Source organism: Ochotona curzoniae, unplaced genomic scaffold (genome assembly GCF_017591425.1).
Source record: "Ochotona curzoniae isolate NIBS_2020 unplaced genomic scaffold, NIBS_Ocur_1.0 scaffold_4683, whole genome shotgun sequence".
NCBI classification, from domain to species: Eukaryota; Metazoa; Chordata; class Mammalia; order Lagomorpha; family Ochotonidae; genus Ochotona; species Ochotona curzoniae.
The window spans coordinates 28,530,866-28,558,350 of NW_024467121.1; the positions used below are offsets into that span (position 1 = coordinate 28,530,866).

Here is a 27,485-nt window from a genome sequence, read left to right on the forward strand (position 1 = left end):
CGATAAAATAAAGGATTCAGCTTTTTCCTACTGTCAAATCTTTAAAAGCTTCAACAAGATCTGACCTGTGAAGATTCTACATAGAACTTTTGCCAGCTCCCTTCAAATTATAGAAAAATTAACAGAAATGCAACACTTTAACTTGCTGTTACAGGCTTGATTCTGATCACTTGAAGCAGAGCAGTGTTTTGATCTCCATTCCTAATGATGATGGACTAATCCTTACAAGAGCAGAAGCATGTGTTGCTTTGCATGCAGGCAAGGCATGTTTATGTCACTGTTCCACTGGTTTATGTATTTTACTTTCTGATAGGGTCTATTCTATAAATTCTTAAGTCTAGTCTTCATTTCCACAAATATTCTACAGATAATTCATCTAGCTTAAGCTTTATACTTCTTATAGGAGTACTGGCAAAGCTAACTTGCAGAGGTCTAATCTGTAACATCAGAACCCTCTTTATTTCATTTTATTTTTTATTTTTTGCTTTTTGTGCTGCATTCAGGATTTGGGAAAGCTGATAGAGCTAGAAATGTTTATTATGCTGATATATATAACTCTGCTCTGAGCAATCAATGCCTGCAGTAAAACAGCACACTGAGCAAACTGAGCAGCTGAGCAGAAGCTTGACCAGGGAACAGGCTGGTTTGGATACCACTATGTATGGACCCCAGCGCCCGGCAGAGTGCTAATAAAAACAGTATGCTAGCTGCTTTGCATTGATAGTAGGCACTTAATAAATATTTGCTGATTGCAGATTTTAAGAGAACGCTGAGAGGAGTTGTGGGGGACAAAGTAGGATGTCTTTTCTGGCTATAATTCTGTCACCTTGAATTTCCTTACTTTAGTGCTAGGTACAGCCACATCACATGGCAAAGACTAATAATAGCCAGCAGGATTTAATGCTATGCAAGCTCACTTTAACAATATAAACCATATAGTGACAGTGAGATGCATTTTGACAAGCCAGTATCACACAAGCCATTTTGTATTTGAGGATTTTTTTTTAACAGTCATGTTTGCTACCAGCTCCTTACTTCCAGTAAGTGGATATCTCCATCAACTTCCAGTGTGTCGATACTGCTAAGCTCTTTAAATCTGTGTTTGTACTCCAGGCTGTGCACACCATTTATGGCAACCTTGAACTCTCTAACATCACAATAAATTATCATCTGTAAAGAAAGGAAACATAGTATTAGTGGGTTTTCCTTAAAATGTTGGTTAACTGCACAGTGTTCTCCAGCCTACTGCTGTGACCTTTTGTGGTATTAAGACCCCAATCTAACCTAAGGCTAATTCCTGATACTGGCACCTTTGGGCTGCTTGACATCGTACTGACCCCCTTTTTCTTCTCCCATCCCTTCTCTGTCCTTCACTCCAAGGGAACTGGATACTTGCCCCTCCTCACCCATGCTCGGGAATCCCAGTGAAGTAAGAAAATTTCTCATAAATTGATCTGTTTATGGAGATGCTGATTCTGAACAGCATGTTGCACAGGAACCAAGAGGCCTGGATCCTGATTGTGCCTCAAAGAAGGGCCTTGGACCAGTCAGACAAGAAGTTTTAGAAGCTTACAGCTCTTACTAGGGATTGCACACTGCTTGATAATCCAGACCCGTGCTGTATCAGTACATCCTAATCTCAGTCTTTGTTCAGAGCTCTTTGTACCACTGTGCTGCTACTGCAGTAATTTGTATTCTGGCAGACTTGATTAACACATCTCCTGTGTTAACCCTCCAGTTACCTGCCTGACACTCAAAACAACGAAAAACCTGAAACTCACTGCTCTATTTCAAAGCTTTGGACTGACTTTCAGCTAAGGTTTTTGTTTGTTTTGTTTTTTAAGATTTATTTGTTTGTTTTTATTGGTAAGGCAGATATACAGAGGGGACAGAAAGATCTTCCATCCGATAGTTCACTCCCCAAGCGGCCACAATGGCTGCAGCTGAGCTAATCCAAAGCCAGGAGCCAGGAGCTTCTTGGTTTCCCATGCAGGTATAGGGTCCCAAGGCTTTGAGCTATCCTCAATTGCTTTCCCAGGCCACAGGCAGGAAGCTGCATGGGAAGCAGGGCTGCTGGGATTAGAATCGGCACCCATATGGGATCCCAGCACGTGCAAGGCGAGGACAGAGCCAGGCACAATGGCTCAGTGGCTAAATTTTCATGTTGCAAGTGCCAGAATCCCATATAGGCACTGATTATTCGTGTCCCAACTGTTCCACTTCCCATCCATCTCCCTACTTACGGCCTGGGAAAACAGTTGAAGATGACCCAAAGCCTTAGGACCCTGCACCTGCATTCCCATGGAAGAAGTTTCTGCACTCCACCTACCAGCGCATGGGATTACTAATACAGGGCTAACTCATTTTCAGTATAACAAATGTCAATTCCAAAACAAATAATGTAATGTTCTTCGGATTTTGCTCTTTATACCAACAGCCTAAGTTATGGAAGTGGCCACTCTAATTACAGACTCCAAATGAACAAAAAAACAACACAATGTCCCCCTAAGATAGGATTTGATTTAAATGGATCCTTCATCCTAACCTCTACCCTCAAGATTCTTTATCCTGGCCCATTTGCAAAAAATACAGTCTTACCTCAAAGTACATCCCAGGACTAAATGGAAAACAAGTAATGCTTCTCTCTTCTTCCCCCCAGGCATCTTGAAGAAAAGAATTTCGTACAAATGCTTTGGTATTCAGTCGTGGGTTCAAGTGTAGAGCAATATCCTTCGATTTTCCTGATAGCAGGTCAACATTAAAGCTTTTAACAGGAAAAAAGAGCATTAGCCACAGTGGCAAGGACAGTGTCAGTTTCTGCCACTTTAATCATCAGACTTGAGCTACTATTGTAACCACATGAAGCATGTATGCATATGGGTCTCGGCGTTCTCCCTGAATCCCTTCCACACCTTCTTTCTTCCTGAAAGTACACTACTTCCTGGGAAACAGCTCTAACTTCCGGTTTTCAGAAGCCTGGACTTCTCTAGAGAATTGTCTTAAAGTATAGATGTCCCATGAAAAGACAGGCTCTAAAAAACTGCCTGATCCCCTGAGGCTGCCCTGGAGCTTAAAAGGCCACGGTTGGCCTTGAGGACAAAACTGTCCGGCTCATGTAGGCAGGGGTCAGAACCCCAGAATGCAATTCTGGTTCTGTCACCAGCTGCTTGTCAGCCGTTGAACCTCTTCTAGCTTCGGTACTGTCACCTTTCAAATTAGGGTTTCCACACTGGAATTCTATCTCCCAGAACCATTAGGGACTAGCAGGCATTGAAAGGCACACGTGGAACATACTGCCATTGATATTAGTGACTGCAATGATACCAACCCTTTGGCATTTGTATTCACTTCTCCTTTGATGACGACAGTTCGCCCAGGGCCCATGGAGGAATTCAACCTTGCAACAAATGGCAGGCTCTAAAAAGAAGTCACAGTCAGAACTCAGAAGCTGCAGAGAGGATGTCACAGGAAAATGATCCAAAGAATACCAGGGAATGTTTCAGAGTTTAGAACCCCACTATGGCACAGGCTAAGCTTGCTTTGACCCCAGCTGGATCAGTAAGTAGCATTGTGCCTGTCAATGCAAGCTCTCAATGTCTGCACCTTAGACAAGGAACGGAGCAGCCACGCAATGCCAACAGATGTCTTCTGTCCTGTTGCACTCACCCTGAGAGCGCCACACACATCAGGGTCTGATGTAGTGCTCCAAGCAGGGGAAGTCAAGCTAGGAGCAGGTCCACTACAGGCACCTGGCCCAGAGACACACCTGGGTAACTTTTGTGTCTGTCCAGGGCCAGATTCCAAAGGCAGAATGGACAGGCCCGATGTGTTGAATCCTCCCTTTGCAAACGCCAGGATCCCATACAGGTGCCAGTTTGTGTCCTGGCTGCTCCACTTCCCATCCAGCTCCCTGCTTGTGGCCTGGGAAAGCAGTGGAACATGGCCCAAAGCACCTGCCTTCTGGCTTTGAATGGGTTCAGTTCCAGCCGTTATGGCCACTTGGGGCATGAACCAGCAGATAGAAGATTTTTCTGTCTCTCCTCTGTGTAGATCTGCCTTTCCATTAAAAATAAATAAATAAAAAATGTGGAGTTCATGAGGTCAGTGCTATGGTGTAGTAAGTTATGCCTCCACCTGTGGCACTGACATCTTATGTGGGTGTCAATCTGAGTGCATCCTGGCTTCTCCACTTCTGATCCATTACCACTAATGTGGCTGGGATAGCAGCAGAAGATGGCCCAAGTGCTTGGGCCCTTGCACCCACATTGGGGACCCAGAATAAGCTCCTGACTGTCCCAGCTCTGGTCATTATAGCCATTTGAGGAGTGAATTAGTGGATGGATGATAGCTCTCTCATTCTCTCTCTTTGTAACTCTGCCTTTCAACTAAAAATATATAAATCTTTCAAAAAAAGAAAAATGACAAAAACCAGGCCCAGCATGATGGTGTAGTGGTTAAGGTCCTTGCCTTGCATGTCCGGGATCCCATATGGGCACTGGTTCTAATCCCGGCGGCCCTGCTTCCCTTCCAGCTCCCTGCCTGTGGCCTGGGAAAGCAGTCGAGGACGGCCCAAAGCTTTGGGACCTTGCACCTGCATGGGAGACCCGGAAGAGGCTCCTGGCTTCGGATTGGCTCAACTCCAGCCATTGTGGCCGCTTGGGGAATGAATCATCGGATGGAAGATCTTCCTCTCTGTCTCTCCTCTCTATCTGCCTTTCCAATAAAAATAAAATAAATCTTTAAAAAAAAAAGCCAAGCAGCTGCTTTGGGTTACTATTAGGGGTAGGGAAAATACTTAACAGTTAACTAAGACTTAATTTTTATAGAGTTAAGAAAATGTTTGGCTCTTCAAACCTTTGAGAAATAGTTGATAGGTAGTATTTTTGTACGAGTGTGATTCACAGTCGAATCTTTGTTCTTGGTGTAGGCAGTTCTGGGTACAACTTTAGAAATATCTCCTCTATTACTAGGCTGTAGGGAAACAGTTCTACAATAAGGAATGGAGTGAAGGAAGCAGTCTTTCAAAAGTTCATCTATTCAATATTTAGGCAGTTTTATAAAACATCCCTCAGTAATAAATCAGGAAAACTACTTACAAACTGTGGCATGCCAGATTTTTGTACCTAAGGGAAGAGAAGGAAGAAATGAAAACACAGGAAAGAAGAGCAGTACACTTTACGACATGAGCAGTCTGCCGCTCAGGCCTGCCCCCGCTGCAGGGACGTCCAGGCAGCCAGCCCTGCAGGACCCTGGGCTGCGGAGCTGTACGGGGCAGCTTGGCCCGGGAATGAGCTCTAACAGCCCTTTTCATCTGAGTCATTTCGCCTCCACCATAAATCAGCCACTTTTCACAGCTTCAAACACGTTGTATTTGCCCTTTCCCAGGTAACCCTCAAAAGATGATATTCTTCATCTATGACGTATGAATATTCTGAGATTGGTAAGAACTCACTTCTCCATTAATAATAGCATAGATGTAATTTTTAAATCACTCTGTTCCCACAGAAAAAGTAGATAGACGTGGTGATTCATTTGCTAATTCACTGGCTGGTATATATTTATAAATAGCTTATGAATGCATTAATCAATGCTTGAATGTCAGACACAGTTCATGTTCCATGAAAATGGTGGGTAGTTACCACACAAGCTGGGAAACTACACAGAAGCCAAAATTTAGAATGCCTGTCCTCATATGAAATATATACCTCAATCTTCAAGTAATTACTTCCATCTTAGCCTCATAGCAAACGTAAAATTTGAGGGGACCAACATTGGCCAAGCAGTTAAGACGGTACTTGGGGTGCCCAAAACCCAAAGGGCCAGGATTTGAGCCTGGCTCCGCTCTTGATCTCTTGATTCTAGCTTCCTGCTGGTGTGCCTGAAGGAGCAGCAAGTGACAGCTCAACTAGTTAAGACCCTGGCAGCCACATAAAAGACCTGGATTGAGTTCCTGGTTACTAACTCTGGTCTGACCCATCCCAAGCTGCTGCAGATATTTGTGGGGTGGGCCATACAGGCGAGCTCTCTGCCTCTCTCTGCCTTTCAAACAAATCAAACAATTTGTTCTAATTTTAAATAAAATCAAATATTAATATGAAAAAAAGGCAGCCTTTCTGCCATTTGAAGTACGTGACAACTAAAAGAAGATTTCTATAAAGGTCGTTAAGAGATTTAATATTTACATTTTCTCTACTTATCGCTGTCAGTTCCAGAGTGGATGCTTGGATACTTTGCAAATCCTGAAGAAAAGATAATTTTTAACATCCATCAGAAAATCTTTCCTAATTTGACCTCAACATATTAGAAAGTTACTAATAGTTCTAAAGATGAAAATAGGCTTGACAACTGTGATCCAAAACAGCTTTTAACACTATGATCCTTTTCTTGCCCCTATCGAGTTGGCAGACGTTAGAACCAGATCAGATGTCAACAAGAATGTGAGCAGATGGTGCAGGCTTGGAGAATACCAATTCTTTCATCTTTTTGGATGCTATATTACAAGTAGCTATCAAAACTTAAAAGGCAAGTATTCGCTGACTCAGATATTCCACCTCTGAGACAGGGCCTTACAGAAAACACTGTATGTCAAGAAAATGCCCCATCTAGCTGGAAGGATGTTTGTGCAAAGTACGCAAATTGGAGCTCATAAAGCTCAGCTCAATAAAAACATCCCACTACTCTGAAAAGGTCACTTCCAAGAAAATACTACTTTAATGAAAAGCATTTATATTACTGTGTTATTTATATATGTTATGCTGATTTAGTATTAATGAATTAATAGTATTTTGTGTGTTTTTTTATAATATAGAATATTTAATTTCTTCCATTTTGTCAGGAAATATCACACAAAAATCACCTGGGCAGGCATTTAGCATATGGTTGACACCAGTTAGAAGTGTATGTCCCATAGCAGAGGCCCTGGGCTCAACCCCAGCTCGGTTCCTCACTCCAGCTCCCTGTCAGTAAACATCCCTGGAAAGCTCAACGCTGGGTTCCTGCTACCCTGTGACACACTCAGAGTTCCCGGCTCCATGGCTTTGGCTCAGAGCTAGCCGTGGTGGGCACCTGGAGGGTGAAATAGCTAGCCATGGGAGGCACCTGGACAGCGGAATAGCAGAGAGGAGCTTGTGTGCTCTACCTCTCAAATTCACAACAGAAAGATCCCCAGGTTAAGAAAAGGCACTCACCGAGCTGAAGCTAAAACCAACTGAGTGAATATTCACTTTGCCATAAATGCCCAGAGTGTCTATTTTCTCTAGACTTATCCTGTGGGCGTAGAGCAGGATATGTTTTCCATTCACAGCCACCTAGATGCACATAGAAGACACGCCCCCAACAAAAAAAAAGTTAATAAATTAACTTCTTATCCAAATGTCAATGTTCCCTTGAGTTTAGCTTTATACCTTTTCCCATGATTTTAAATATTTATCCAGTGTTCAAAAACAGCCCCAACAGCAGCAGCATTCCTTAATTCCTTTTGTATTGATCTGACTAGAGATGCAAATCAGCCTTCCCCAGCAGACATGAGCATTTGGGAATATATGTACATAGCCACATGTTCACCCACAGCTAGGCGGAGGCCTGTCTCCAGGGCGAGAGGCCCGTCAGGAGCCCTGAGGTCCTGCCAGCTCTCCAGTGTCCTGGAGGACCACACTCCAGGACAGTCACCTACGTGGTCGATACTCAACAAATATCCACTAGACTGGCTAAATGGATGAGAACACCTGCAAGTTATCCGGCCTGAGTTTCGGCTTTCTTATCTGTAGAAAGGAACAGGCTCTACCTCAGAGGCAACAATGAGAAGGAGACGACCAAGAGGCTTCTGCCAGTCCTGCTAGACTCAGTGAATGCCCTGCTCTCCCTCGCCAGTGTCAGGTGCCAGGGTAAGTTATGTGCAGAAAGCACAGCAGCAGACAAAAGGTCTCTGACGTAGGAGCTAAAAATCCCATCAGCAAACAAAAACATAGTAAGTAAAACCAGCACATACGCTGTTAAAAAGCATGATATGGGCACAACTGCTCAACAGCCCACAGACTGCCGAGGGGAATGGCACTGAGGAGATTTGGGGGACATTTTCCAGGGGAGCCAGTGTCCTTGGGGCCAGAGGGATCTGCAGCAGGCACGCAAAACTTGGCTGGAATCAGTGCAAAATCTCCAGCCTGGGAAAACTCCGTATGCTTGAGGGCTGGCAGGTGTCAGAGCCTCAAGCATCAATTTCTGCCTCGCATATATATGCTAGGTACAGAAAACATTCCAAAGAGCCAGGAACAGAACTTTCTACAAAAATTATTTCTAAGATTTCCTCTGGATTTCAGAACTATCTGGGACCAAGATCTAATTTTACCAAACCCTTTTGGTTCCATCTGTCTGTTAGTTCCAGATTCTCCCACAATTTGAGTGGTGGTCATTGCAATTTACTCTCTCACAAGAACATGTTGCTATACCAATGCTGTATTCAGCCTTGCAAGGAGAAATATCATCCAATAAAAAGATCTGACCACACCAGGTCTCTTTTATCACATGACAATGGTTGCTTAGAGAGCTGCACCCTATATCTCATGGTTAGGTCTGGTCCCACTTTCAAGAAAAATCACAAAGCTACTCTAGATCTCAGATTATGAAGGTGGAAGGCCCGGTGTGGTAGCCTAGCAGCTAAAGTCCTTGCCTTGCACACACCAGAATCTCATATGGGGAGCCAGTTCATGTCTCAGCAGCCTTGCTTCCCATCCAGCTCCCTGCCTGTGGCCTGGGAAAGCAGTCAAGGACGGTCCAAAGCCCTGGGACCCTGCACCCATGTGGGAGACCCAGAAGAAGCTCCTGGTTCCTGGCTTCAGATCAGCACAGCTCCAGCCACCGTGGCCATTTGGGGAGTGAATCAACAGACAGAAGATCTTTCTCTCCTTCTCTCTGTATATCTCACTTTCTAATAAAATAAATAAATAAATAAATAAATCTTTAAAAAAAAAAAAAAAGGAAGAAGAAGAAAAAACAATTACGTGCCCATTCCCACCAATGAGGATTTAACTTGTCCTTCCCCATAGACTGACCTGGAATTTTTCCTTCAGCACCATAATCACAATTTCAAAAGATTTTTCTTTCTTGAAGGGCATGTCATAGGTGATCTCTTCCCATCCCCATTTTTCATTCATCAGTGTGTTGCACACAATGCAGTTGGTTCTTTTGAAACGAGGGTTGAAATGGAAGGCCACGTCGGCTCGAGGATCCACGCTGCTGCCACACTGCAGATCCACCTGGAATCTATGTGGGGAAAGGGGGTCATGTGGACTCTCAGAAAGGAAGTCCAGCAACATGTGGCTCCCTCCTCACTCGTTCGTCCCTCAAGGGCCAGCTGCCTCCTCTTCCCTTCACCTTCCTTAGTAACAGCCTCTGTGTCTCAAGCAGGTCCCTACCAGCCACCAGAACAAGAATTCATCTCTCCCATCCATTTGTGCAGTCAGGGATGCCTTTGTGGGTGAAGTGCTCCCAATATGTTCAGGGAAAGACACTGGAAAGTTTCTTAAAAGTCAGGAGGCATCTGCCTTATGTCCACCCTGACTTCTCTCCAATGTCACCTGCAGCCACACAGCTACCCAGAGCATAGCAGGAGCCCTGATGCCAAGGGTCAAGAGCAGAGGGCCTGGAGGAGGCGCACTCCTCCAACGAGATGGAGCAGACCAAAAAGGTCTGGCCCGTCTCCATAAGACTTGATCTTCTCATCTCATTTGAACCAATGTTGCTTGGATGTCAACCATAGAGAACTGATCCCAACTCTAGCAGATACATGCCAGTCCAGAGTTTGTACCAAAAGAAAAATGTTCAGTATAACCATCCACACTAGCGCTTATGAGATACTGTGGGGAAGGCTTGACTGTATGAGGCCATCCCTGTCATCTGACCACAATTCAGATATGGCAAACAGGAGAGAAAAATCAAAGATTCCAATAACGTTTCTGTAGCCATTCAATCCTTCTCAGCACCCTGGCCAGAACTGCTGATGACAGCAGAGGCTTCCCTTTCCCAGGGGCCCTCTCCCACATTTTATTATAGCTGTTCCCAAGTCACAGACAGTGCATTCCTGCTCTTTCATATAACAATGACTTTACCTGTCCACATCACTAGGAATGTGTCCACGTATCACAATCAAAGTTCCAGGTTCTAGATGCTCAGGAATGGTGCCAACATAGGGGATCATCTGGAGAAGAAAGATTAAACAAATGTACAATTGTACATATCCATAACCAAAAGTACTAAGTGATTAGAACCAAAATTCAGGAACCAATCAAAAACATCCACATTTTTAAAAGGCTGTATGTGAACCTACTCAGAGTCTCAACTTTTCCAAGACATTTTCACTACCTGAACAGCTACCAGCAAACAACATGTTAAGACATTTGCAGTAGCTGCAAACCACTCTGAGTTCTTTGAAAAAAATACAACCTGAAGGCGTTCTAAAATAAAGCATCCAACCAATACGGTAACTGACAGCAGAAAACCAATCCACTGGAGTGTCACGCCTCCTCATCATTCCTACCTTTCTGCTGAAGATGGAAGGCTCAGTACCTTGCAGGTCTAAAGCCAGTGCTGATGAAGATGATGGCAAACACTTGCAGCCTCTGAAAGAGGCTCTAAGTGAAGCCATCCTCTACTGTCACACTGGGATTCAAGAGCCTGATCTTCCCTACTGGGTTCCAGACCATATAAAATCCGCACTGTGACAGAGCAGCCTGATCTTAAAAGACAAGCCCTGGGCCTGCAGGTCTCTCAAGGCACGGCATCCACTCGGACCAGCCTTGGCCTGTTCCAGTCAGCAGCATCAGCACCAATACTAGGCTGTAGGCAGTATCCAGGCCTCAATTGTTTTGTATTGGGCCTGAGACGCTGCCAGATCTCATCACCCCCTTTCCCCAGAGCTGATTCCACCATCCTCCTCGTCCACCAGCTGAGGAATTGTGTTTTATGGCTGCATCTCAACCATCTCCCTCCGCTGTGGAGCCTCTGACCAGGATACACAACCAGACCTGATTTGTGCCTTACACCCAAGCTCACCCAAGTTATGACACAAGTGATAAAAACCAATCCTAGGCAGCTCTGATGACAGTAAGAAATAAAGCAAGAGATGGCTAATAAGCTGAAAAGCTTAGCTCAAACATTAGCTCCTTCAAGGAGAGTCTTCAGACTCCTTGTTCTGATGAGTCAGCTTTCTGTGTGGGACCAAGGGAGTACTTGAGATTCTGGTTATTTGCACACAGCTCTGTCTACAGTATGAGGTGCATGGGACAGAACCAGGTCACACCTTTACTTCATCAGAGTGGAGGTCAAGAGACCATCAGCGCACGGTGATTACAAGGTGAATGAGTGCACTCTGAGCAGCTTGGCACCTGGACTCTGGCCGGCATGACGCATGCAGGGGATCAGCAACCACGCAGCTGCTCAACAGCACCCGGGGCCCTTACGCAATGCCAGGAGACACCATCAAACCAATGATCCATTCAGAGTTCTGGCAACTGCTGAGAGCCCATCAGACCAGAAAACAAGAATCACATGATTACACACTCGCTGAGCCACACATCAGATGGCTGGTTTATGAAAACCACAGACAGAGACCTTCCGTCTGTTGGTTCTCCCCAAATGTCTGTGATAGTTACAGTCATGCCAGGCCAAAGCCAGGGGCACAGAACTCCAAAAGCCCAAGCAATTGGATCATCACCTGCTACCTCCTAGGTGTGGACTCACAGGAAGCCAGGCAAGAGCTGTAGCTGCCAGGATTTGAGCCATGCACTCCAACATGGCACGTGGGCATCCCAAGGGGCCACTTAACTGCTGTGCCAAACGCCTCCCTAAACTGATCCTTTGAGCCACAGCTACTTCTGAAAACAAGCAGAAGCCTCTTCCACAGGGAAAATCCCATAATAAAAGGAAAAGAGTTCCTTTTGACTTCAAATCTCATATATGATTAAGTTATTTTTAATTGACATTAGTGATGAAAAAAAATCAATGAAAAAGTAACCTACAAAAGTACATATAAGAACAGTATGATATTAGCCAAGTTAATAAAACAATAAATTAAAAAACAAAAACACAGTGAAGAAATAAACCAAAAGTAATATAATAGCTTGCACAGGATGGGATTGTCATTTCTTCATATATTTTTATACTTTCCAAGGATGTGCAATAAGTATTTATTATATCTTTATAACAAAAATGTTTTTAATTGTTGAAAATACTTTGAGACCAACCTACTATCGTTACTGTTCATAACTGTCGCCAACCAAAGAAATTAACAGGCTAATGATGTGGGCCATTTGCTATCTTAGTAGTCTGGGTTGATGTTATTTGGAAAAGCCTAAATTCTACCAGGAACACTCATCTTTTTTGGATCATGTTAGAGGGATAAAATGCCCTGCAACCTGCTCAGCTAATGGCTGCTTGCCACTATAAAGGGGGACAAGAGAGACATTCTTTTCTAGGCAGCTCCAAGCTAACGGCTTTAATATTTTACTAATAATTATTAAATTACATATAAAGTTAAAACACAATGCAGGGCCCGGCACGGTGGCACAGTGGTTAAGGTCCTCGCCTTGCATGCCCGGGATCCCACACGGGCGCCGGTTCTAATCCCGGCAGCCCCGCTTCCCTTCCAGCTCCCTGCCTGTGGCCCGGGAAAGCAGTCGAGGACGGCCCAAAGCTTTGGGACCCTGCACCCGCGTGGGAGACCCAGAAGAGGCTCCTGGCTTTGGATCGGCATAGCATCGGCCGTTGCACTCACCTGGGGAGTGAATCATCGGACGGAAGATCTTCCTCTCTGTCTCTCCTCTCTGTATATCTGCCTTTCCAATGAAAAAAAATAATAAAAATAAATCTTAAAAAAAAACCACAATGCAAGTATGATTACATTAGAGACAATATTGTAAGGTTAAGCAATGGTCAGGGTTGGTGTTACTTGTCAAATTTCTATTTCACAGTGCTTTGCCTTTTTATTTTATTTTAATTTTTTTTTAAAGATTTATTTATTTTCCTTACAAAGTCAGATATACAGAGAGGAGGAGAGACAGAGAAGAAGATCTTCCGTCCGATGATTCACTCCCCAAGTGAGTGCAATGGCCCATCGATGCTATGCTGATCTGAAGCCAGAATCCAGGAACTTCTTCTGGGTATCCCACATGGGTGCAGGGTCCCAAAACTCTGGGCCGTCCTCAACTGCTTTCCCAGGCCACAAGCAGGGAGCTGGATGGGAAGTGGAGCTGCTGGGATTAGAACCGGTGCCCACATGGGATCCTGACGCAAAAGCCGGGCCTGCTTTGCGTTTTTAACAATTGCTTGCTAAATGTCTACTGTATGCAAGGCTGTCAGGCAGACTGCAGCTGGAAAGAATCTGAGCGTCCTGGGGCAGACATCTGGTCTACAAGTTAGGCTGCCAGTGGGGTCTCATACATTCCTTATGCCAGGGTCAAGAGCCAGCTGCACTTCCAGTTCCAGATTCCTGTTAGTGAATAATCTGGGGCCAGCAGTGATGGCCACAGTGGTTGGGTCTCTGCCACCACATGGAGACCTGGACTGAGTTTCTGCCCCCTGGATGCAGAATGGCCCAGTCTAGGCTGCCACAGACATTTGGGAAGTGAACCAGCAGATAAGAAATGCATGGTTTCAAACCCCGGCTCCCATTCCTGACATGTTTCCAACTAATGTAAACTCTGGAGAGCTACAGTGATAACCCAAATAAATGGGCTCCTGAATTGAGTTCTGGTATTGGTGCCCTGGCCAGCACCAGCTCCGCCTTGGGTTCACAGACGTCAGACATTTGAGGAAGTGGACCAGCAGATGGGATATCATATTATCATTTTTTTCTCTTCCTCTCCCTCTCCCTATCTTCCTCTTTGCCTCTCAAATAAATATATCAATATGTTTTCAAACATAAAATCAGTTAGGTAGGGTCTGGCCCTGTGGTATAGCTAGTAAAGTCGCTGCCTGAAGCACTGGCATCCTGTATGGGTGCCAGTTCAAGTTCAGACCGATCCACTTCTGATCCAGCTCCCTGATAATGCACAGAGGATGGTCCAAAGACTGGGGTGCCCTGCAACCCACATGGGAGACCTAGAAGAAACTCCAACTCTGGTTTCCTGAACCAGCTCTGGCCACTGTGGCCATTTGGAGAATAAACCAGGAGCTAGAAGAGCTCTCTACACTTCTTTCTATCTCTCTCTGCAACTCTGCCTTTCAAATAAATAAATGATTTTTTTTACAGTACTTAGAAGCTGCTTGCTGCGGTTTCTCAAGTAGCCTTGCTCCCACACACACCCTTTCTCGGCGATCTGAGTACTTCGGTTTCTACTTTTCTAGTTCATACGAAAACACAGAGCAATAAAATCTCTCTAACTGCAGGAGTCCCTGACATTCTTTGGCGGTTCCTTTTCCATCACCGACAGCTCACTAGGGGAGAGGTCATGTCTGCTCTCCAACTTGTGACTCCTTTAATCCGTAATGTCTTTATATTTTAAGTTTATTTTGTTTTCTATCTTCTTTCATCAATACTTTTTTTAAGTATTTACTTATTTTTATTTTGGAAGGCAGATTTACAGTCAGAGAAGGACAAAGATCTTCCATCTACTAGTTCATTCCCCAAATGGACACAATGGTAGTAGCTGGGCTGGTCCAAAGCCAGGAGCCAGGAACTTCTGGGTCTCCCACATGGGTGCAAGTGTCCCAAGTACTTGTGCCATCCTCCACTGCTTTCCCAGGCCACAGGCAGGGAGTGGATGGAAAGTGGAGTGGCCGAGACTTGAACTAGATGACAGACCGCAGGTGACAGACCCAATTTCTTGCTTTTTACAAGAAAAATCTTTAACTTCTTTTGTAATTGCTTTGCTAGCACTGTAGATGTCTTTCAGCTCTCTTACTGTGAGCACAGCTTTGGCCGTCACCTGCCATGGCCCCTGAGCTCTCCTGGCTATCCTGCCAGCCCTTTAAGGCTGCAAACACAAGTCTAAAACGAGCACCTGCCTTTCCCAGGCAGCTCTGTACCTTGCTTGTCTGTCTTCCCCCCTTCCTTCTGCCCTTGAACTGTTAACCTCTGGTGCAACCACACAACAACAGCTTGAAGATGATTTGTCTTCACAATTAAAACTATGTTTTGTGAATACCAACTTTTTCTCTTTTTAATTCTTATTTAATAATCTAAAGATAATACGTACAAATCATTTTCTGGCAAAGTAAAGACTTAAGAGTTCCAAGGAAATAAATTCTGCTTCTATCCCAGTGCTCGGTTCTCCTGCCAGGGACAATCACATGTATCAGTGTTTCCGTGTGCCTACCCTTCCTGAGGTGCATTACGGCTGCCCAGAGGCAGTGTGTTACGTACATCACCTTTTTTATGTTTAGTTTCTTTCCCTGCATGTAACATGTTTGCTATTCAAATTGTCTTGTGCCCAACTTTTCTTACTGAACATATGTTGGAGATGTCAATTCATTTAGAACTTCTTCACTGATTTTATTCAGATTTATTTATTGGGGCCATTACTGTGGTTTAGCCGGTTAAGCTGCTACCTGCAGTGTCAGCATCCTATATCAGCACAGATTTAAGTTCCGGCTGCTCCACTACCAATCCAGCTCTCTGCTAATGTACCTAGGAAAGCAACAGAAGACATTCCCAGTTCGTGAGCCCCCTGAACCCAGGTGGGAGACCCGGAAGAAGCTCCTGGCTGCTGGCCTTGGCCTTGCTCAGCCCTAGCCATTAATGTTGAAGTGTGATTTATTAACTTAGAGAAACAACCAATTCTGTTTAGTTTATAAGTGACTTTTTAACCAGCACTGAATCATATCTTAACACTACAAACCACAATAATAAAACAGCTAGGTGGACAAGGAACAGTAAATGCACTTCACTGATAGTGCTTCAGTACGGAGTAGACACCACCGTCCAAATTATTCATTGAATTTGAATGTAAAGAAAAAGTGAGCCTGATTCTTTTTTTTACATCCTGAAATCCTATCAATTGAATTAGTCAAAAGAAACACCAAATAAGAAAAAAAAATGGGCTAGTTACAACATTTATCTTTTCCAAACATATATACATATATATATATTTTCCCAAGAAGACTTAAAATGGACATCATGTGCAAATGAATCAAATCTGAATCAAATTTTATAAACAATAAAGATGACAGAAATACATATACATAGAAACCATCTTCAATATAAATATTTAGAAACCACTCAATCAAAATTCTCAAAACAATATGAAGATGACAGTTTTGGCCTCATAATGCTGAATGAAAAATATAGTAGATACTCAACACTCATCTTTTTTGGATCATGTTAGAGGGATAAAATGCCCTGCAACCTGCTCAGCTAATGGCTGCTTGCCACTATAAAGGGGGACAAGGGAGACATTCTTTTCTAGGCAGCTCCAAGCTAACGGCTTTAATATTTTACTAATAATTATTAAATTACATATAAAGTTAAAACACAATGCAGGGCCCGGCACGGTGGCACAGTGGCTAAGGTCCTCACCTTGCATGCCCGGGATCCCACATGGGCGCCGGTTCTAATCCCGGCAGCCCCGCTTCCCTTCCAGCTCCCTGCCTGTGGCCCGGGAAAGCAGTCGAGGACGGCCCAAAGCTTTGGGACCCTGCACCCGCGTGGGAGACCCGGAAGAGGCTCCTGGCTTCGGATCGGCATAGCATCGGCCGTTGCGCTCACCTGGGGAGTGAATCATCGGACGGAAGATCTTCCTCTCTGTCTCTCCTCTCTGTATATCTGCCTTTCCAATGAAAAAAAATAATAAAAATAAATCTTTAAAAAAAAACACAATGCAAGTATGATTACATTAGAGACAATATTGTAAGGTTAAGCAATGGTCAGGGTTGGTGTTACTTGCCAAATTTCTATTTCACAGTGCTTTGCCTTTTTATTTTATTTTAATTTTTTTTTAAAGATTTATTTATTTTCCTTACAAAGTCAGATATACAGAGAGGAGGAGAGACAGAGAGGAAGATCTTCCGTCCGATGATTCACTCCCCAAGTGAGTGCAATGGCCCATCGATGCTATGCTGATCTGAAGCCAGAATCCAGGAACTTCTTCTGGGTATCCCACATGGGTGCAGGGTCCCAAAACTCTGGGCCGTCCTCAACTGCTTTCCCAGGCCACAAGCAGGGAGCTGGATGGGAAGTGGAGCTGCTGGGATTAGAACCGGTGCCCACATGGGATCCTGACGCAAAAGCCGGGCCTGCTTTGCGTTTTTAACAATTGCTTGCTAAATGTCTACTGTATGCCAGGCTGTCAGGCAGACTGCAGCTGGAAAGAATCTGAGCGTCCTGGGGCAGACATCTGGTCTACAAGTTAGGCTGCCAGTGGGGTCTCATACATTCCTTATGCCAGGGTCAAGAGCCAGCCGCACTTCCAGTTCCAGATTCCTGTTAGTGAATAATCTGGGGCCAGCAGTGATGGCCACAGTGGTTGGGTCTCTGCCACCACATGGAGACCTGGACTGAGTTTCTGCCCCCTGGATGCAGAATGGCCCAGTCTAGGCTGCCACAGACATTTGGGAAGTGAACCAGCAGATAAGAAATGCATGGTTTCAAACCCCGGCTCCCATTCCTGACATGTTTCCAACTAATGTAAACTCTGGAGAGCTACAGTGATAACCCAAATAAATGGGCTCCTGAATTGAGTTCTGGTATTGGTGCCCTGGCCAGCACCAACTCCGCCTTGGGTTCACAGACGTCAGACATTTGAAGAAGTGGACCAGCAGATGGGATATCATATTATCATTTTTTTCTCTTCCTCTCCCTCTCCCTATCTTCCTCTTTGCCTCTCAAATAAATATATCAATATGTTTTCAAACATAAAATCAGTTAGGTAGGGTCTGGCCCTGTGGTATAGCTAGTAAAGTCGCTGCCTGAAGCACTGGCATCCTGTATGGGTGCCAGTTCAAGTTCACTTCTGATCCAGCTCCCTGATAATGCACAGAGGATGGTCCAAAGACTGGGGTGCCCTGCAACCCACATGGGAGACCTAGAAGAAACTCCAACTCTGGTTTCCTGAACCAGCTCTGGCCACTGTGGCCATTTGGAGAATAAACCAGGAGCTAGAAGAGCTCTCTACACTTCTTTCTATCTCTCTCTGCAACTCTGCCTTTCAAATAAATAAACGATTTTTTTTACAGTACTTAGAAGCTGCTTGCTGCGGTTTCTCAAGTAGCCTTGCTCCCACACACACCCTTTCTCGGTGATCTGAGTACTTCGGTTTCTACTTCTCTAGTTCATACGAAAACACAGAGCAATAAAATCTCTCTAACTGCAGGAGTCCCTGACATTCTTTGGCGGTTCCTTTTCCATCACCGACAGCTCACTAGGGGAGAGGTCATGTCTGCTCTCCAACTTGTGACTCCTTTAATCCTTAATGTCTTTATATTTTAAGTTTATTTTGTTTTCTATCTTCTTTCATCAATACTTTTTTTAAGTATTTACTTATTTTTATTTTGGAAGGCAGATTTACAGTCAGAGAAGGACAAAGATCTTCCATCTACTAGTTCATTCCCCAAATGGACACAATGGTAGTAGCTGGGCTGGTCCAAAGCCAGGAGCCAGGAACTTCTTCTGGGTCTCCCACATGGGTGCAAGTGTCCCAAGCACTTGTGCCATCCTCCACTGCTTTCCCAGGCCACAGGCAGGGAGTGGATGGAAAGTGGAGTGGCCGAGACTTGAACTAGATGACAGACCGCAGGTGACAGACCCAATTTCTTGCTTTTTACAAGAAAAATCTTTAACTTCTTTTGTAATTGCTTTGCTAGCACTGTAGATGTCTTTCAGCTCTCTTACTGTGAGCACAGCTTTGGCCGTCACCTGCCATGGCCCCTGAGCTCTCCTGGCTATCCTGCCAGCCCTTTAAGGCTGCAAACACAAGTCTAAAACGAGCACCTGCCTTTCCCAGGCAGCTCTGTACCTTGCTTGTCTGTCTTCCCCCCTTCCTTCTGCCCTTGAACTGTTAACCTCTGGTGCAACCACACAACAACAGCTTGAAGATGATTTGTCTTCACAATTAAAACTATGTTTTGTGAATACCAACTTTTTCTCTTTTTAATTCTTATTTAATAATCTAAAGATAATACGTACAAATCATTTTCTGGCAAAGTAAAGACTTAAGAGTTCCAAGGAAATAAATTCTGCTTCTATCCCAGTGCTCGGTTCTCCTGCCAGGGACAATCACATGTATCAGTGTTTCCGTGTGCCTACCCTTCCTGAGGTGCATTACGGCTGCCCAGAGGCAGTGTGTTACGTACATCACCTTTTTTATGTTTAGTTTCTTTCCCTGCATGTAACATGTTTGCTATTCAAATTGTCTTGTGCCCAACTTTTCTTACTGAACATATGTTGGAGATGTCAATTCATTTAGAACTTCTTCACTGATTTTATTCAGATTTATTTATTGGGGCCATTACTGTGGTTTAGCCGGTTAAGCTGCTACCTGTAGTGTCAGCATCCTATATCGGCACAGATTTAAGTTCCGGCTGCTCCACTACCAATCCAGCTCTCTGCTAATGTACCTAGGAAAGCAACAGAAGACATTCCCAGTTCGTGAGCCCCCTGAACCCAGGTGGGAGACCCGGAAGAAGCTCCTGGCTGCTGGCCTTGGCCTTGCTCAGCCCTAGCCATTAATGTTGAAGTGTGATTTATTAACTTAGAGAAACAACCAATTCTGTTTAGTTTATAAGTGACTTTTTAACCAGCACTGAATCATATCTTAACACTACAAACCACAATAATAAAACAGCTAGGTGGACAAGGAACAGTAAATGCACTTCACTGATAGTGCTTCAGCACGGAGTAGACACCACCGTCCAAATTATTCATTGAATTTGAATGTAAAGAAAAAGTGAGCCTGATTCTTTTTTTTACATCCTGAAATCCTATCAATTGAATTAGTCAAAAGAAACACCAAATAAGAAAAAAAAATGGGCTAGTTACAACATTTATCTTTTCCAAACATATATACATATATATATATTTTCCCAAGAAGACTTAAAATGGACATCATGTGCAAATGAATCAAATCTGAATCAAATTTTATAAACAATAAAGATGACAGAAATACATATACATAGAAACCATCTTCAATATAAATATTTAGAAACCACTCAATCAAAATTCTCAAAACAATATGAAGATGACAGTTTTGGCCTCATAATGCTGAATGAAAAATATAGTAGATACTCAACACTTTCTGGTTGATTCAACTTCTCACTGAGAAAATAAAAATAACCATGATGCAAGAAAGTAGGTTCTCTATGTCTAGCTTGCAAAATATCCCAACTCAGTAACTTAAAGCGTATAGCTTCTTTTATGAGGGGTGGGGTGGGATGGGTTTGAGGAGCAGTCCGGATATTGTCAGCAATATAATATGTTATAGCACTGAAATGTAAAGACAGGGAAATAGGGTTTTTTTTTTTTTGGCCATTCAGCTCAATATTTCTTCTTCTAACCTTTTTTCTGAGAACTGACTGTGAAACTAGAGAAGGTAAAAATACACAAATAAATAGATCAATAATTGGCCAAGAATATTTCTTTTGGAAACACATTATTCTGAACTACTCTCCCATATGGTTAGCCAGCTAGGCCTAAGATCCCTCTGGACCCATTCCTCAAGAAATGAAATTTTTTTCCTTTTTGTTTTAATTCTTTGGTTGACAGCACTGACCCTAGAACTTCTAGGAAGCATGTATGTATGCCAGATTCAAGATCTACATGGATTTTAATCTACAAAGTTTTTCCTAAAAAAACATTGAAACAAGACAAAAGCAAACACCTATTTCATTCTCCCAGCTGAGCCAAGAGAGCATGTGGGTCACACTTGGCAGGCAGCCCATCTTTGGTTTCGTTTTCCATCTTCGCAGGAAGTCAGTCCACACCAACTTGCACAAAATCATGTAAAATGTCTCACTGGCTCCAGATTCTGCAACTCTTCCTTTTTAAACGCATCACCCCTGGAGGACACTTCTTCTAAACCTACGGCTTTGCTTGATATAGTGTATGTACTTCACTCTTGCACAGAGACCTTAACACTTAGGCAAAAAATGCAGCAACAGCGTAAATCATATAAGCTGGAATCCATACACACCACCCACTGGGACTCTCACCCTCCAAAGAGGCCAAGGTTTCCCAGCAGGTCTATTAAGAACGCAAGTGCCGGACCTCCAGTCCCAATTCACGGTTCCACTTCAGCTCGGTGCACATTAGGTACTTCTGAAGGTTCTGCCTGTCAACTGGCACTAAGGCAAACCTTGTTCCTGCCCAGGAGACACACTGCAAACTCCCAGCACTTACAATCATTCAGGGGCTCTTTGGGCCAGCCTGGGCTGGATAACACCCTCACTTCACATTCTGGCATTTCTATTCAATGGGATTTACTCTTGATCACCCCATAAGTAAAAAGTGGGTTCACAGAAATACATTACCGGGTTATAGATGATATTCTGTAGGTTGTTTAAGGACAACATCTTCCTTCCCACCTCACTGTTGATGTTATTGACCGCAGTCTCTCTCCGTGGATGAGCTGATTTCAAGCAAGTTTCACTTAAATATTACCCAGACTGAAAGCGAGGCAACGTGTCCTGTGTAGAAAAACAAAGGGAAATAAAAAATAAGCATGTGCCTTTTTCATATCATAACTATTCATGCAATTTTATTTTCTTGACATTCGCCACATAATATGATAGTATTAAGCTCCAAGAATTGACCCCATTCTTACTAGTATATTTAAATATTACATCAGTAGAAACTTCCAATATGGAATTTATTTAATACAGTGGTAAACACAGCTATTTGAGGTATTCAGTTAACTTTCTTCTTGTTCTGAGGATTAAACAAGTTAATAAAACCACAGAACAGTGCTGCTATGGGTGAGTTATAACTACTAGTGGAAAAGCTCACTCCAAATCTAAAAGTATCAATGGGAGAAAAAAAAGCAATCCTTTGAATACTAGGTAAGATATAATTTTATTTGTTGCAAAAAAAAAGGGGGGGGGGAACATTTGTCACATTTTTCAAGTTTACTCTACCCCTCAGAATCACACTTCTTATCTCCAGGGAAGACTGGCCAGTGTGCAACAGAACTGCAAGAGAAACGAAACCGGAACTTCCTAGATTGTACTTCCAACAATCGTCATGATACTAAAGAGCAATATCACTGCCCAAACGCCTTTTTAAAGGAAAAAAAAAAATCAGCATCTGTCTGGGTTTACTGGTGCAGGTTAGTCAAAACCTGGAAAACCTTCGTTCAGCTCCGCGTCATTCAGGACCCCAAGGAGAGTGAAAGGGATGGCCGGAGTCCTACAGCCGCATGCATAATTTACATCCCGATCCCAGAGCGGCCCCAGTGCAGCCACCGCAAGCAGTAACCCAGTCACTCCCTCAGGGATGCACAGGCACAGATCCCGGCATCACAGACAACTCGTCCGTCCGCCTCGTAGGAAGCCACCACCCCGTTTTACAGACCATCCGAGGCAGCTGCAGGTCCCACGGGTCGAACGTTTGATGCTGCATCCCTGTGCCTGGGCACCTGGAAATGTGTGTTCCACGGAGCCCGGGGCACGGGAAGCAAGGCAGGTCTGACCCCACACCGTCCAAGCACCTGAGATGGGACACCCCGGGGAAGGACGCTTTCCCGTGGTGAGGGCTGGCAGGGAGTGGGCAGGCGACAGCCCGGCGTGTCCAGCCGGCTCCCTGCCAGGGCTGCCCGGCAGCGGCCAGGACCCTCCCGCTAATCATCCCCCAACACCCCCACCAGCCGCCAGCCCCGACTCCGGCGCCGAGAGGACGCCCTGACAGGATGGACCGGACCCTGCCCCATTCATCACACTCCGATTTTAAGGACAGCCCTGTCCGAACTCCTTCCTCGGCCCCCCACGACCACCAGGCAGCCACATGCCCCTGGCGACTGTCGCCGGCGGGCAGAGGCAGCTGGACGCCCCTCTTACCGAGCGACTGCCGGCGGAGGAGCTCCACGTCAGGAGGCCGTGTCTTCCCAGCCCGCTCTGAGCCGGGATCCGCAGCTCGCAGGGCGGCTGCGGGCGGATACGGCAAGCCAGAGGAGTCAGTCCGCGAACATTCCCCGGCCGTGTGCCGGAGGTCGCTGGCGGGAACTCCGGAAGCTTCTGGCTGACCCGCTGGGCTGATGGCCACGCAGCTCGGCCTCCCACACGGCTTCTGGGAACTCGAGCCGCCACCGGCTTGCTGTGCGACTGACCAAGGGGAACAAAGACCAAGAATGTGTACCGAGAAACTTCCTGGTTGCCTCTGGCTAGTTCTCCTCCCGAAGGCAGAAAGGAGGGAATCCTCTTCTCGCTCAACCTGTAGGTTTCTGCCCAGTCCTTTCTTTCTGGCCTCCCACCCGACAAATAGGGCACCCAGGACCAGGGGCGGGGTCTTCACTGCTCAGGCTGCCTCTGCCCCCACTGTTGGAGTGTGGGTGAAAATGCTATTGTTGGGCAGTGTGAGGTTCCTTTGTGTAGAGAAAACTGCTACTTTGCTAGGCCAGGAGGCGCCTGGAGCTTGGGAGGATTCCGCTTTAGTGATAAATCTGTTCTTTGCTGTCCTGCAACTTTGTGAACCCAGGTGCAGGGGGGCAAGGGCACAATTCTTCTCCGGTCCCAGGAACAGGAGGAAGATAAGGCTGTGAGAATGGGATGAACCATACAGATAATGGGTATGGGAACAGAACAGGCTGCCTGTGCCTGAAGGCCATAAAAATGAACATGTCTGAGGTTGTTACTTCTGATGTATTTCCCAGCCCCAAAGGGCCTATATAAGCTTCTGTCTTGGGCTGTTGGGGGTCTGACTACCTGGCTTGGCTGGCCTGTGTGCCCCAAGTGCGGTCTGGCCCCAGCATGCTGGAGCAATAAACTCTGTTTGCAGTTTGCATTACCAGTGAGACTCTTTGTCGTTCTCTGGGGGTTGACTAGCTCGCACCCTGACGTCCGGGGCTTTAGCCTGGACTCTAACACCACGGCAGCACTTCGAAGAGTGCCCGCTCCACGGGGTCAGCTCTAGTCTTTTCCCAGCTCCCTTGGATCGAAGTCCAGATAGACACAACTGACTTAGAGACTTGTCTTTCCGTTGTACACCTTTGGCTGTCGATGATATGATGGGGCCATGGTTCATCAGTTCAGCTCTGCTGTACCCAAAGCGCCCCATACAGTTACTACAAACTTTCCCAGGACCTGTGAATTACTTGCCAGTGACTGTGTGTGTTGGTCTCTGAATCGAACACTTGCCTAGGGAATGCCTTAAATAGTACCAACGTTTCTGAGCATATGCATACTCAACTTCCCAACCAGGGGCCCGGCCTAGATTGTCTGATCCCTTGGCTACAAAAGAACCCGAGTGGGCTACTTGGAGTAGCAGACTGCTTTGTGTTTTATGTAAGGGACCTCAAAGTTGTTATTTCTACTTGACTTTCTAGCCGCCTGTGTTTTTTAGCATGGTGTCACTCCTCTGGCCTTTCTCCTCCTAGGCTTTTGCTGTTGGCATTAAGTTGAAGAATTTATTATAAGCCCCAGTCCAGCAAAACTTATATTCCACTTCATTGCTATTTTCTTTCCTCCTATCCATTTTCCACACTTGCTTCATTTCTTCAAGATCCAATTGAAATAGCTGAAGTTAACTCTTGTTATGCATTGCATTACTTTGCAGGTCTATTTTATTGATTTACTTTTTATCTTTCTGGGAGGTGTGAGTTTTGTCTACCTAACTTGATCTTAAGTTGAGAAAAGGGACATGTGTTTCACATTCTCCAATGCCCTGTATAATACTTTATATGAAATAGACATCTAAATATTAGGTTGAAATGTTAGGTTATTGACAAAGTGAAAAGCAATTGGGTATCCTGGCAATTTTTCTTGACTATATCTAGTACTTCTCCTTTGCAAAGTCAAAATAAACTGAATACACATCAATACTGCTTCTTCACTTGCTGGTATTCAGGTGTAAATAGGACTGAGTGAATGAGCCAGAAATCCAGAATTAGCGAAGTAATTCTGGTTGAAAATACACATAAATGTCAAGAACAGACGTTCTAGAAAAGCCTCCCTCATTTTGTCACTTTGTTTGGCAAGTCCAGTGTGTTATCATTTAAGACAGAAAAGTGCGCACCAGATGCCGTGACAGGACACAGGACACAGTGACAAGGAGTACACATACATGCAGAAGACGCCACGGGGCACTTCCAGAGGCAAAGGTCTGCATCTCTGACTTGGAAAGCATTCCTGGTTGAGCTTCCTGGTTTTGTGCTGCTGTCCTGATATGTACTCGATTGTTACAGGGAAGTTTGTGGTGGACTTTCTCTTTCTTTTTTTTTTTTTTTTTTAAATTGGAAAGGCGGATATACAGAGAGGAGTGACAGAGAGGAAGATCTGTGAGCACAACAGCCGATGCTATGCCGGTCTGAAGCCAGGAGGCTCTTCCAGGTCTCCCACACAGGTGCAGGGTCCCAAAGCTTTGGGCCGTCCTCGACTGCATTCCCGGGCCACAGGCAGGGAGCTGGATGGGAAGCGGAGCTGCCGGGATTAGAACCGGCGCCCATATGGGATCCCGGGCATGCAAGGCAAGGACCTTAACCACTGCGCCATTGCGCCGGGCCCAGTGGTGGACTTTCTTAAGACCCTCTGCCAAAGTTTGCTCATCCTTTGATGATCAGTCCTTCAGGACCACACACCCACATCCTAGGATGTCATGTTCCACCTTTTTCTGTTGTCCCAGCACACTTAGTCACTGCAGCCTGGGAACCTCAGCATTGCATGTTTCCTTGGATTCTTTGAACTCAAATACTCAGAGTCCCTTTCTGATGTCACCCTATTTACAATTGCCAGTAGCTTCCCCACATGCACATACACACTCCCTGGCACCCTGCCTCCTTTATTCTTCTCTAACAATTACATGCTCTCTATTTACCTTTTACCTGAGTTCAGTTATCAGGCTGTCAGCTCCATCAATACCAGAGACTTTTTATTGTTCTAACTTCAATGGAGCTTACATGCCAGTTGGGGACACAGCAAATGAGAGCGTGGAGATCATTGAAGTAGGATGATGTAATTGGAAATGTCCTAGTAGCTGACTGCTTTGGTTGTGTGCCGAGGAAGCATCTCAGAAGAGGTCAAGTTTAAGCTGCGGAGCAGCACAGGGAAGGAGGCAACCATCCGATTGTTCTGGAACAAGCATTGCAGTCTGAAAGAACAGCTCCTGTCACATCGCTAAGGCTCCTGGAAAGGAGAGTGCATGACCCATGGAAAGCACGACAGATGGCAGAAGACACTAAATCATGGAGGTGGATGAGGTCACCTAGGAGAAGCTGACTTAAGACAGGGCTTTTGGAGAGAAGAAAGTCGAGGAAAGAAACCAAGAAGGGAGAACCCTGGAAGCCTGCTTGCAGTACTGCCCTAGAAGTTCACAAAAGAGGAGCACATTTGTGGCAAACGTACATCAAGACACGGAGGAGGACAGACGTGACCAGCGCGTTTAGTGACTGCTGCTAACGTGGGTAGAGAAATACAAGAAATGGTAGGTATAGTAGATAAATATTTCCAGATGTTTTACTATGAAGAGAGCAATGTGTGGGTACACAGTGAGGTAAAAGGAAGATCTTGCTGGTTACTAGAAAGGGAAGGTGCTATAAGTGGTGGCTTTTAGACTTTTCTTCAAGTGACCCATGGTAAGAACTGCCTTTATGTTGTGATTTTTCACATACATAGAATGATAGAAACACAATTCTCACAAAACAAGGCTCTATTTTTAAAATACAATCCACTAAAATGCCTGTAAGTTGCACTCATGGGATGACCCAAAGTTAGAAGGTGCTGCTGGTCAAGTGATGGCAGTTACTCAGGCTGAGTTGAACAAGGCAGTTTTGCACACACCCCTTCCATACTGAACGCTTGAATAGGCCGGAAGAGGGGTATAAACTCAATGGGAAATGGGCAACTGCTGCAGCTGAGGTCTGCTCCCCACCCTGTCCCCAAAGCCAGGCCTTACACGTACAGCAACACACTCCCGGCTGTAGGTCAGGTGACTGCTTCAGGACAGAGGAGACACTGATGGTGCAGGACAGAGCCGGTGGTTACAGGAGCGAGCTCGGGATGATGTTCCCAAAGGAAGAAAAAAATTAAAGTTGCAAATATCAGTTCAAAACAACAGCATCAATGGTACTATTTATTTCACATAATTACCTTAGTGTTACAAAAACAAAAGGTTTGTGTCTGACTAAATCAGTTACTACGTTTTTGTTTTGTTTTCAAATCTATCTTCACTTAGCAAAGCACCACATTTATACCATTAAAGGGGGCCACTGATTTGGAAATAATGGCATAACAGATATGAAAATGACTTGTAAGCAAATTTTGAAAATTGCAAATTTTTTTTTAAAAAAACTACCCCCAAGATCACATGATGTTAGTCTTATGAGTTATAAACTTTCCTCTTACTGTTTGTCAGAATTAAC

The 27,485-nt window shown here is 44.8% G+C and overlaps 1 protein-coding gene across 3 annotated transcripts; it reads right to left on the minus strand.

The window, feature by feature from the left end:
• Positions 1–485: 485 nt before the first annotated feature.
• Positions 486–27,082, minus strand: LGALS8 (galectin 8). 3 transcript variants are annotated; one of them, XM_040968209.1, is made up of 12 exons: positions 27,020–27,082; positions 22,972–23,235; positions 21,451–21,606; positions 10,104–10,192; positions 9,048–9,258; positions 7,188–7,307; positions 6,183–6,239; positions 5,097–5,123; positions 4,855–4,971; positions 3,329–3,417; positions 2,599–2,764; positions 486–1,170 (listed from the first exon to the last, which is right to left on the minus strand). In XM_040968209.1, the coding sequence occupies exons 3-12, from the start codon at positions 21,490–21,492 to the stop codon at positions 1,021–1,023; spliced, it is 1,068 nt and encodes a 355-aa protein (XP_040824143.1). In that variant the 5' UTR covers positions 21,493–21,606; positions 22,972–23,235; positions 27,020–27,082; the 3' UTR covers positions 486–1,020. The 3 variants fall into 3 exon arrangements, with proteins under 3 accessions (XP_040824143.1, XP_040824144.1, XP_040824145.1); XM_040968210.1 differs by lacking the exons at positions 4,855–4,971; positions 27,020–27,082 and having other exon boundaries at positions 22,972–23,384; XM_040968211.1 differs by lacking the exons at positions 4,855–4,971; positions 6,183–6,239; positions 27,020–27,082 and having other exon boundaries at positions 22,972–23,384.
• Positions 27,083–27,485: the final 403 nt, after the last annotated feature.